The sequence below is a fragment of the Ambystoma mexicanum genome, chromosome 3q (assembly GCF_040938575.1).
Source record: "Ambystoma mexicanum isolate Mex_15411 chromosome 3q, UKY_AmexF1_1, whole genome shotgun sequence".
Taxonomy (NCBI): domain Eukaryota; kingdom Metazoa; phylum Chordata; class Amphibia; order Caudata; family Ambystomatidae; genus Ambystoma; species Ambystoma mexicanum.
This window is the reverse complement of record NC_090926.1, coordinates 1224058890-1224071099: the sequence shown is the minus strand read 5'-3', so window position 1 is coordinate 1224071099 and position 12210 is coordinate 1224058890. Positions and strand designations below refer to the sequence as shown.

The window sequence follows — 12210 nt, the reverse complement described above, 5'->3', positions numbered from 1 at the left end:
GCATCCAGTGCAACATATGTAACCACTGTATTACATGTAAGTAATGCAACTGTCTATGGAAACCTGTAAGTAACTAAACATCTCTGTAAATTTTGTGGTACACTTGTAATCTATCACCACAGCAAACAACAATGAAAAGCACCTAGATGCCCCTGGGCTTGGTGCGCTATACACATGACCAAATAAATAAATACATTGTAATATGGTATATTATGTGCTTATCTCTGTTTTGTATACATTTTAAGGGTAGCGTGAAAGGAAACTAAATGCACCCTAAAGACACTAAATAAAAAAATTAAAATATGTCAACACTAACATTATACTAACCCAAGTACGCTACTGCACTACTGCAAAACTTACATTATAAAAACCCAAGGATGCTACCTGAGGATGCCACTGCACTATTGAAAAACGGACATACTAACCCAAAGATGCCACAGCACTATTGCAAAACTTGCATTATACTAACCCAGGGATGCTACTGCACGATTGCAAAAACGTCAGTATACTTACCCAAGGATGCTACCTGAGGATGCCACTGCACTATTGAAAAACTGACATTATACTAACCAAGGGAAGCTTCTGCACTATTGCAATACGATAATTATACTAACCAAAATGTGGTACTGCTTTATTGCAAAACTGTCATTATACTAACCCAAGGGTGGTACTGCACTATTGCAAAACTTTCATTATACATACCCAAGGATGCTACTGCACTATTGCAAATCTAACATTATACTAACCCACGGTTGGCACTGCACTATTGCAAAACGGACATAATACTGACCCAAGGATGCAACTGCATTACTGCAAAACTAACATTATACTGACCCAAGGGTGGCATTGCACTATTGCAAAACTGACATTATATTAACCCACGGATGCTACTGCACTATTGCGAAACTGACATTATACTAACCCACGGATGCTACCTGAGGATGCCACTGCACTATTGAAAAACGGACATACTAACCCAAAGATGCCACAGCACTATTGCAAAACTGGCATTACACTAACTCAGGGATGCTACTGCACTATTGTAAAACTGACATTATACTAACCCACGGATGCTACCTGAGGATGCCACTGCACTATTGAAAAACGGACATACTAACCCAAAGATGCCACAGCACTATTGCAAAACTGGCATTACACTAACTCAGGGATGCTACTGCACTATTGTAAAACTGACATTATACTAACCCAAGGATGCTACTGCACTATTGCAAAAACGTCAGTATACTTACCCAAGGATGCTAACTGAGGATGCCACTGCACTATTGAAAAACTGACATTATACTAACCAAGGGATGCTTCTGCACTATTGCAATACGATAATTATACTAACCAAAATGTGGTACTGCTTTATTGCAAAACTGTCATTACACTAACCCAAGGGTGGTACTGCACTATTGCAAAACTGTCATTATACATACCCAAGGATGCTACTGCACTATTGCAAATCTAACATTATACTAACCCACGGTTGGCACTGCACTATTGCAAAACTAACATTATACTGACCCAAGGGTGGCATTGCACTATTGCAAAACAAATATTATACTACCCACGGGTGGTAATTCTTTATTGCAAAACTGCCATTATACTAACTAAGGGATGCTACTGCATTCTACTAATCCAGGTATGCTACTGCACTATTGCAAAACTGCCATTATACTAACCTAGGGATGTTACTGCACAATTGCAAAACTGACATTATGCTATCACGGGGAGGCTACTGCACTATTGCAAAACTGACATTATACTAGTCCGGGGATGCTACTGCACTATTGCAAATCTAACATTATACTAACCTAGGGATGTTACTGCACAATTGCAAAACTGACATTATGCTATCACGGGGAGGCTACTGCACTATTGCAAAACTGACATTATACTAGTCCGGGGATGCTACTGCACTATTGCAAATCTAACATTATACTAACCCAAGGTTGGCACTGCACTATTGCAAAACGGACATAATACTGACCCAAGGATGCAACTGCATTATTGCAAAACTAACATTATACTGACCCAAGGGTGGCATTGCACTATTGCAAAACAAATATTATACTACCCACGGGTGGTAATGCTTTATTGCAAAACTGCCATTATACTAACCCAGGGATGCTACTGCATTGTACTAACCCAAGGATGGTACCGCACTGTTCCAAAACAAACATTATACCACCCATGGGTGGTAATGCGTTATTGAAAAACTGACATTATACTAACTAAGGGATGCTACTGCATTCTACTAATCCAGGTATGCTACTGCACTATTGCAAAACTGCCATTATAATAACCTAGGGATGTTACTGCACAATTGCAAAACTGACATTATGCTAGCACGGGGAGGCTACTGCACTATTGCAAAACTGACATTATACTAGTCCGGGGATGCTACTGCACTATTGCAAATCTAACATTATACTAACCCAAGGTTGGCACTGCACTATTGCAAAACGGACATAATACTGACCCAAGGATGCAACTGCATTATTGCAAAACTAACATTATACTGACCCACGGGTGGAATTGCACTATTCCAAAACTAACATTATACTAAACCATGGGTGGTACTGCACTATTGTAAAACTGACATTATCCTAACCCACGGATGCTACTGCACTATTGCAAAACTGACATTATACTAACACAAGGATGCTACTGCAAAACTGACGTTATAATAACCCAAGTACGCTACAGCACTATTGCAAAACTGACATTATACTGGCCCAAGGATGCAACTGCACTATTGCAAAACTAACATCATACTAACCCAAGGGTGGTACTGCTATATTGAAAAACTGGCATTATACTAACTCAAGGATGCCATTGCACTACTGCAAAACTATCATTATACTAACCCATGGTTGGCACTGCACTATTGCAAAACTGACATTATACTAACCCAGGGATGCTACTGCACAATTGCAAAACGGACATGATACTAACGCAAAGATGCTACCCAAGGATGCCACTACACTATTGCAAAACGGACATTATACTAACCCAAGGATGCCACAGCACTATTGCAAAACTGGCATTATACTAACCCAAGGATGGTCCTGCACTATTCCAAAACAAACATTATACTACCCATGGATGGTAATGCTTTATTGCAAAACTGACATTATACTTACCCTGGGATTCTACTGCACTATTGCAAAACTGACATTACTCTAATCCACGGATGCCACTGCACTATTGCAAAACTGGCATTATAATAACCCAGGAATGTTACTGCACTATTGCAAAACTGACATTACTCTAATCCACGGATGCCACTGCCCTATTGCAAACCTGACATTATACTTACCCAGCAATGTTACTGCACTATTGCAAAACTGACATACTAACCGAGGGATGCTACTGCACTACTGAAAAACTAGCATTGTACTAACCCAGGGGTGGTACCGTACTATTGCAAAACTAACATTATACTAACCCAGGGGTGGCAGTGCAGTGCACTAATACAAAACATTTTACTAACCCAGGGATGCTACTATACTATTGCAAAACTGTCAATATTCTAAAGCAGGTTATATTCTTTTGTAAAGCTGGCATTAATTCGCCTGGATTTTGTCTTCCCTTATGGCGGCATTAATCTACTATACGTCTGGATTTTGTCTTCCCTTATGGTGGCATTACTCTACTCTACGTCTGGATTTTGTCTTCCCTTATGGTGGCATTACTCTACTCTACGTCTGGATTTTGTCTTCCCTTATGGTGGCATTAATCTACTCTACGTCTGGATTTTGTCTTCCCTTATGGTGGCATTAATCTACTCTAAACCTGGATTTTGTCTTCCCTTATGGTGGCATTAATAATCTACTCTACGCCTGGATTTTGTCTTCCCTTATGGTGGCATTACTCTACTCTACGTCTGGATTTTGTCTTCCCTGATGGTAGCATTAATCTACTCTAAACCTGGATTTTGTCTTCCCTTATAGTGGCATTAATAATCTACTCTACGCCTGGGTTTTGTCTTTCCTTATGGTGGCATTCATCTACTCTAAACCTGGATTGTGTCTTCCCTTATGGTGCCATTAATAATCTACTTACGCTTGGTGGCATTAATCTACTCTACGTCTGGATTTTGTCTTCCCTCATGGCGGCATTAATCTACTATACGTCTGGATTTTGTCTTCCCTTATGGTGGCATTACTCTACTCTACGTCTGGATTTTGTCTTCCCTTATGGTGGCATTAATCTACTATACGTCTGGATTTTGTCTTCCCATATGGTGGCATTACTCTACTCTACGTCTGGATTTTGTCTTCCCTTATGGTGGCATTAATCTACTCTACGTCTGGATTTTGTCTTCCCTTATGGTGGCATTAATCTACTCTAAACCTGGATTTTGTCTTCCCTTATGGTGGCATTAATAATCTACTCTATGCCTGGATTTTGTCTTCCCTTATGGTGGCATTACTCTACTCTACGTCTGGATTTTGTCTTCCCTGATGGCAGCATTAATCTACTCTAAACCTGGATTTTGTCTTCCCTTATAGTGGCATTAATAATCTACTCTACGCCTGGGTTTTGTCTTTCCTTATGGTGGCATTCATCTACTCTAAACCTGGATTGTGTCTTCCCTTATGGTGCCATTAATAATCTATTTACGCCTGGTGGCATTAATCTACTCTACGTCTGGATTTTGTCTTCCCTTATGGAGGCATTAATAATCTACTCTACGCCTGGATTTTGTCTTCCCTTATGGTGGCATTACTCTACTCTACATCTGGATTTTGTCTTCCCTTATGGTGGCATTAATCTACTCTAAGCCTGGATTTTGTCTTTCCTTATGGTGCCATTAATCATCTACTCTACGCCTGGATTTTGTCTTCCCTTATGGTGGCATCAATAATCTACTCTACGCCTGGATTTTGTCTTCCCTTATGGTGGCATTACTCTAATCTTCGTCTAGATTTGGTCTTCCTTTATGGTGGCATTAATCTACTCTACGCCTGGATTTTGTCTTCCCTTATGGTGGCATTAATCTACTCTAAACCTGGATTTTGTCTTCCCTTATGGTGCCATTAATAATCTACTCTACGCCTGGATTTTGTCTTCCCTTATGGTGGCATTAATAATCTACTCTACGCCTGGATTTTGTCTTCCTTTATGGTGGCATTCATCTACTCTACGCCTGGATTTTGTCTTCCCTTATGGTGGCATTAATAATCTACTCTACGCCTGGATTTGGTCTTCCCTTTTGGTGGCATTAATCTACTCCTGGATTTTGTTTTCCTTTATGGTGGCATTAATCTACTCTATGCCTGGATTTTATCTTTCCTTATGGTGGCATTAATCTACTCTACGCCTGGGTTTGGTCTTCTTCTATGGTGGCATTACTCTACTCTACGTCTGGATTTTGTCTTCCCTTATGGTGGCATTAATCTACTCTATGCCTGGATTTTCTCTTCCTTTATGTTGGCATTACTCTACGCCTGGATTTTGTCTTCCCTTATGGTGGCATTAATCTACTCTACGCCTGGATTTTGTCTTCCCTTATGGTGGCTCACAGCTGGCTCTATTCACATCCCAGGCCGGCATTATACTAACCGATGGCTGCCCTTCCTGCATGCCAAGGATGGCAATCTTCTGCCCTACAGAAGGCCTCATTATACCCAAAGGCTGGGACTATGCTATCCAAAGTCTGCCAATATCCTAACCTATAGCTTTCACTAATGTCACCTAAATCTGACATGTTTTCCATAAGGAGGGCATTTTCTATCCTAAGGCAGGCATTATGCTAATTTGAGGCTGTCTTTAGTCTATATTAAGGCAGTCATGAGCTTATCCCAAAGGCGGGAGTGAACCTATATGAGACCAGCATTAGTCCGTCATAATGCTGACACTGTTTTTCCCAAGGCTGGCATAGGTCTGCCATAAAGCTGGGATTCATCTGCCATAAGGCTGCCAATTGTCTGCTCTAGAGCAGCCAATATGTTATCCTAATGGTCAGCATCCAGCCGTAAAGTCACATAAATCTACCCACAGGCTGGCATCAATACAATTAGCCAATGATGTGATGATTCCCCTACACTTCAGGAAGGACTCTACAAAGATCATCTCACTAATCACTGATCGCTCCACTCAGCCCATTTCTCCCCTGGGGAGACCCCCCCCCTCTGCCCCCGACTTGTAACTCCCTGGATGTGTCCCCTTTACGCAGTGCTCTGTAGGTGCCCAGCCAGGCTCACGCTTGATCTATCCATTCATAGAAGATATTCTAATGCTGCTATTGACAAGGCTGGCATAGTCTATCCCAATGCTGACATGAGGGAATCCTCAAGTTGGCATTAGTCTATCGTAAGCCTGGCGCCTTCTTAGCTTAAGGCCGGCCTTGTACCGTGGCATCCTTCCGCCCCACGGGTGGCACTATGATTGTACCCTAAGGCTAGCGCGTGTCATTGTTCCACCCCCATGGCTGCAGTACCAAACCAAATGGGCACTGTTTCACCTTCAATCTGGCCTTTTTCTGTACTAAGGATGGCATACTTCTATCACCAGGTAGGTGTAAGTCTGTCCTACTCTACCCCAAGGTTGGCAGTGCCGTATCCTAAATTATTCTACTCTAAAGCTGCTATTGTTCTACCCTGAGGCTGGCATAATTCTATCTTAAGGATAGCATAATTCTATCCCAAAGTAGGTGCTAGTCTCTCCTACTTTAGGCACTACTCTACCCAGGTTGGCAGTGCTCTGTCCTAAGAGTGGCATTATTCTACTATAAAGCCGCCATTGTTCTATCCTGAGGCTGACATACAAGGCTGGCATTATAACATACATGGACTGGCATTAGTCTATCCTATGGCTGATCTTATTCTACCCTCAGGCTGGCATTATGGCATTCTAAGGGTGGCGTGATCATATCCTAGGTCTGGCATCACTATATATTATAGGGCTGATATTACTCTACCACAAGGCTGATATTACTCTACCACAAGGCTGGCACAGTTGCAAGGCTGACATTACTCTGCCACAAGGCTGGCACTGTTGAAAGGCTGATATTACTCTACCACAAGGCTGCACTGTTGAAAGGCTGATATTACTCTACCACAAGGCTGCACTGTTGCAAGGCTGACATTATTCTACCACAAGGCCTCCACTGTTGCAAGGCTGACATTACTCAACCACAAGGCTGGCACTGTTGCAAGGCTGACATTACTCTACCACATGCCTGGCACTGTTGCAAGGCTGCCATGACTCTACCACAAGGCTAGTAGTGTTGCAAGGCTGATATTACTCTACCACAAGGTTAGCAGTGTTGCAAGGCTGATATGACTCTACCACAAGGTTAGCAGTGTTGCAAGGCTGATATTACTCTACCACAAGGCTAGTAGTGTTGCAAGGCTGGTATCACTCTACCACAAGGCTGGCACTGTTGTAAGGCTGACATTACTCTACCACAAGCCAGGCACGGTTGCAAGGCTGATACTACTCTACCACAGGGCTAGCAGTGTTGCAAGGCTGACATTACTCAACCACAAGGCTGGCACTGTTGCAAGGCTGACATTACTCTACCACAAGGCTAGTAGTGTTGCAAGGCTGACATTATTCTACCAAAAGCCAGGCACTGTTACAAGGCTGATATGACTCTACCAGAAGGCTAGCATTGTTGCAAGGCTGACATTACTCCACCACAAGGCTGGCACTGTAGCAAGGCTGACATTACTCTACCACAAGGCTAGCAGTGTTGCAAGGTTGACATTAATCTACCACAAGGTTAGCAGCGTTGCAAGGCTGATATTACTCTACCACAAGGCTAGCAGTGTTGCAAGGCTGATATTACTCTACCACAAGGTTAGCAGTGTTGCAAGGCTGATATGACTCTACCACAAGGTTAGCAGTGTTGCAAGGCTGATATTACTCTACCACAAGGCTAGTAGTGTTGCAAGGCTGGTATTACTCTACCACAAGGCTGGCACTGTTGTAAGGCTGACATTACTCTACCACAAGCCAGGCACTGTTGCAAGGCTGATACTACTCTACCACAGGGCTAGCAGTGTTGCAAGGCTGACATTACTCAACCACAAGGCTGGCACTGTTGCAAGGCTGACATTACTCTACCACAAGGCTAGTAGTGTTGCAAGGCTGACATTACTCTACCAAAAGCCAGGCACTGTTACAAGGCTGATATGAATCTACCAGAAGGCTAGCATTGTTGCAAGGCTGACATTACTCCACCACAAGGCTGGCACTGTAGCAAGGCAGACATTACTCTACCACAAGGCTCGCAGTGTTGCAAGGTTGACATTAATCTACCACAAGGTTAGCAGCGTTGCAAGGCTGATATTACTCTACCACAAGGCTAGCAGTGTTGCAAGGCTGGTATTCCTCTACCACAAGGCTGGCACTGTTGCAAGGCTGACATTACTCAACCACAAGGCTGGCACTGTTGCAAGGCTGACATTACTCTACCAAATGCCAGGCACTGTTGCAAGGCTGTCATTACTCTACCACAAGGCTAGTACTGTTGCAAGGCTGACATTACTCCACCACAAGGCTAGCAGTGTTGCAAGGCTGACATTAATCTACCACAAGGTTGGCAGTGTTGCAAGGCTGGTATTACTCTACCACAAGGCTGGCACTGTTGCAAGGCTGACATTACTCTACCACAAGCCAGGCACTGTTGCAAGGCTGATTTGACTCTAACACAAGGCTAGCACTGTTGCAAGGCTGACATTACTCTACCACAAGGCTGGCACTGTTGCAAGGCTGACATTACTCCACCACAAGGATAGCACTGTTGCAAGGCTGACATTACTCTACCACATGCCAGGCACTGTTGTAAGGCTGGCATTCATGTTTTCGGGTACAGTCGAGGGCAAGGCTGACCTTATTCGACCCGAACACTATTATATCATTATTGTACCCCAAGGCTGGCCTTGCTCTGCCCCGATGTTGGCATTATTGCTTATCCTAGAACTGGTTGTTGCCCTGGCATTGCTGTGTCCTGAGTAAAGAACACACCATGGAGAAGAGATGCCCCAAGCAGCGGAGCGTGTCTCTGCTCGGAGGCATCTCTCCGGGGGGAGGGCGGTGAATTCCCAGACCCACCCGCCGGGTCCCCGGCCTGCACCTGCCCGGGCACAGGGTCGGCCCCAGGCGCGGGTGATGCTCTGCGTGCGAGGTACAAAGACAGGGGCCGTCGGACCTGGGCGCGGAGGGGAGCGGCGCCGGCCGCTGCTCGCATCCGGGGAGAGGGAGCCTGGCACCGGCTCACATCTAGCGAAGGATGGGGCACACGGGGCATGCTTCGGGGAGGGTGGGGGCACGGGGCAAGAGATGGGAGGAGGCCGAGCCTTTACCTGTAGCCTCCTGCGTCTTATGATGCCGGAATCATCCATGGCATGTAGCGGCAATAAGGCAAAGCTGATAACCCCCAGCGAGAGGCAGGGAGCAGGCGGGCGGGGGGAGGGAGAGGCAGGGCCGAGGCCGAGGGGAGGGGCGGGGGATACAAAGAGAGCCGGGGAGGAAGCCACAGACAGATGGAGAGAAGGGCGACACTGCAAGGGGAGCAAAGACGGTCCTCTGGGGACACAGGGAGCGGGCGAGGGGGATAGGGACCAGGGAAGGAGATGCACAGAGAAGAGGAGGGTGACACAGAAAGAGGAGAGATACAGAGAGAGATACAGAGAGAGAAGGGAGATACGGAGAGAGAGGAGGAAGATACCGAGAGAGGAGGGAGATGTAGAGAGAGGGGGGAGATACAGAGAGAGGAAGGAGGGAGGTACAGAAAGAAGAGAGAGATGCAGGGAGAGGAGGGAGGTACGGAGATAGGAGGAGAGAGATACAGAGAGAGGACGGAGATACAGAGAGAGGACGGAGATACAGAGAGAGAGGAGCGAGATACAGAGAGAGGAGGGAGATACGGAGAGAGGAGGGAGATAGAGAGAGGAGGGAGATACCGAGAGAAGAGGGAGATATAGAGAGAGGGGGGAGATACGGAGAGAGAGGAGGGAGATACCGAGAGAAGAGGGAGATATAGAGAGGGGGAGATACGGAGAGAGAGAGGAGGGAGATACAGCGAGAGGAGGAGAGAGATACAGAGAGAAGGGGAGAGAGAGACAGAGAGAGAAGAGGGATCCAGAGAGAGGAGGAGGGAGATACAGAGAGAAGAGGAGGGAGATAGAGAGAGAGGAGGAGAGAGATACAGAAAGAGGAAAGATGTACAGAGAGAGGAGGAGGGAGATACAGAGAGGGGAAGGAGATACAGAGAGGAGAGGTATACAGAGAGAGGAGGAGCGAGATACAGAGAGAGGAGGGAAATACATAGAGAGAAGGGATATACAGAGAGAGAGGAGGGAGATACAGAGAGAGAGGAGGGAGATACAGAGAGAGAAGGGGGCTACAGTGAGAGGAGGGAGATGCAGAGAGAGGAGAGGGATACGGAGACAGGAGGGAGATACAGAGAGAGAGGAGAGGGATACAGAGAGAAGGGGGATACAGAGAGACGGATGAGAGGGATACAGAAAGAAGAGGAGGGAGATACAGAGAGAAGGGGAAGGTATTGGGAAACATTGGTAGAAGGAAGGCGATACATAGTGCAGGCCTCAAGGAAACAGAGGAAGGGGAAATGAGGTATAGAGTGAGGACAAGAGAAGGAAACAAGAGAAAAGGGAGAATGTATGATACAACAGCCGAAAAGACAGCAGGGTCGGTGAGGAGGAGAATTGTCTATTCCTCTCGACGTATTCGCACTCTCCCTCCATAGTTCTTCCTTCTCCTCCCTGCTACTCTTGCTCCCATTTCCTCTTTTATCCCCTATTACTCTGCAACCTCCCTTTCCTATCCCCTAGGATAGCAACTCTTTTCCATGCATCCCCCATCTCCCGCTTTCCCTGATATTCACTTTGCTTCTCTTTCTTTCCCCTTAGTTCATTTCTATCACATATCTTTGCAGCCCTCTCTTAGTCGTCTCTGTCCGGTGTCGGACTATGGAGAAAATAGGGTGCGAGATCTACTGATCAGACTGCACTTTCTTAAGCCCCTTGCTGACAAGTACAGTGCATACATCTATCTCTGCTGGGACGGTCTTCCAACAACACCAGCCTCTGCCTTGCAGTTTAGCAGTTACACAGTAAAGTGCGTTCCTGCAAACAGCCTGCTAGAACCAACATTCCAACAGCCGGGGGCTTCCTTTAACAGTGGGCAACCCTGATCCATTTTCGATAATTGTGTACCCCAAGACCTAGTGGCAGATTAATAAATCATTATAATTATAAATACATATAAACCATATCTGGTTTCATATGTTGGTCTAGGAAAACATGCAGTTACACTGGCCAGAACCGTTTGGTATCATTTTGTTGTCAGCCTGCTTTCTAGTGACTCATTTAACTGTCAGGGCTCTAGTGACATTTAAGACTCCACTCTTTAACTTTTTAAAAGGCATATACTTTGAACCTGAACATTGCGGCAGAATCTATTTCTCCTCTGCCATTTCTTCAGCCCTAGAGTGCCCTTTTTATTCAAAAGACTGCATAGTCTGTGCCCTCATTGCCAGGGCTGAGTTATTAAGTCTTTTTATTAGTGTGTATTTTTAGTTTAAAGTCTCCCTTTTTATAGAACCTTGATTTGACATTCTTTTATTATTTAATTTTTTTGTTCAAAGCACGGTCTGAGCGCAGGAGCAGCAGAGCGCAGTACTGTGAGGTCTGTGCGCCGTTATGTGCGTCCATTGGAATTAGTCCTTGGTCAGGTATTGTTGAAAGAGCCCTGTTTTGAGAGTTTTGCGAAATTGGAGAATTGTGGGGCATTCCGAGCTGACTACAGGATCGCGCTCCAGAGGGCGGATGCATGACAAGACGATTGTTTGTGTGTCCTCTCTTTGTGGACGAGTTGTGATTCAAGCCAGTTTGTCGATTTGCTGTGCAAGGAGAGTTTGCCACCACATATGTGGAGTTTAGCCGCCAGGTACGCTGGTGTGTTACTCGTGACTGCTTTGTAGATGAAATATGCAGTCTTGAACAGTATCCTGGCTTGGAGTGGAAGCCCATGTAGTTTGCATAGGATGGTGGTCTTTCTGTCATATTTCTGTGCTCCATAATAAGACATGCTGCAGCGTGGTGGACTACTTTTAGGGGAGCCAAGCAAGCAACTGGGAGCCCTGGCAGGAGATTATTTCCTCCATCGATGTGCCAGGCCACAAGGGCCTGCACTACGGTCCGGAAGTCCTACAGAGGGATGAAGGGT

The 12210-nt window shown here is 45.4% G+C and overlaps 1 protein-coding gene across 2 annotated transcripts in view; it reads right to left on the bottom strand.

The window, feature by feature from the left end:
- MAST1 (microtubule associated serine/threonine kinase 1) overlaps window positions 1-9436 on the bottom strand; it is a 1484042-nt gene extending 1474606 nt beyond the window's left edge. The window contains exon 1 of one of the 2 annotated variants that reach the window (XM_069604134.1): window positions 9324-9436. In XM_069604134.1, coding sequence (XP_069460235.1) covers window positions 9324-9362 — 39 coding nt within the window. In that variant the 5' untranslated portion in view covers window positions 9363-9436. The remainder of the gene's footprint in view (window positions 1-9323) is intronic. The other variant, XM_069604135.1, reaches the window with a different exon arrangement.
- Window positions 9437-12210: the final 2774 nt, after the last annotated feature.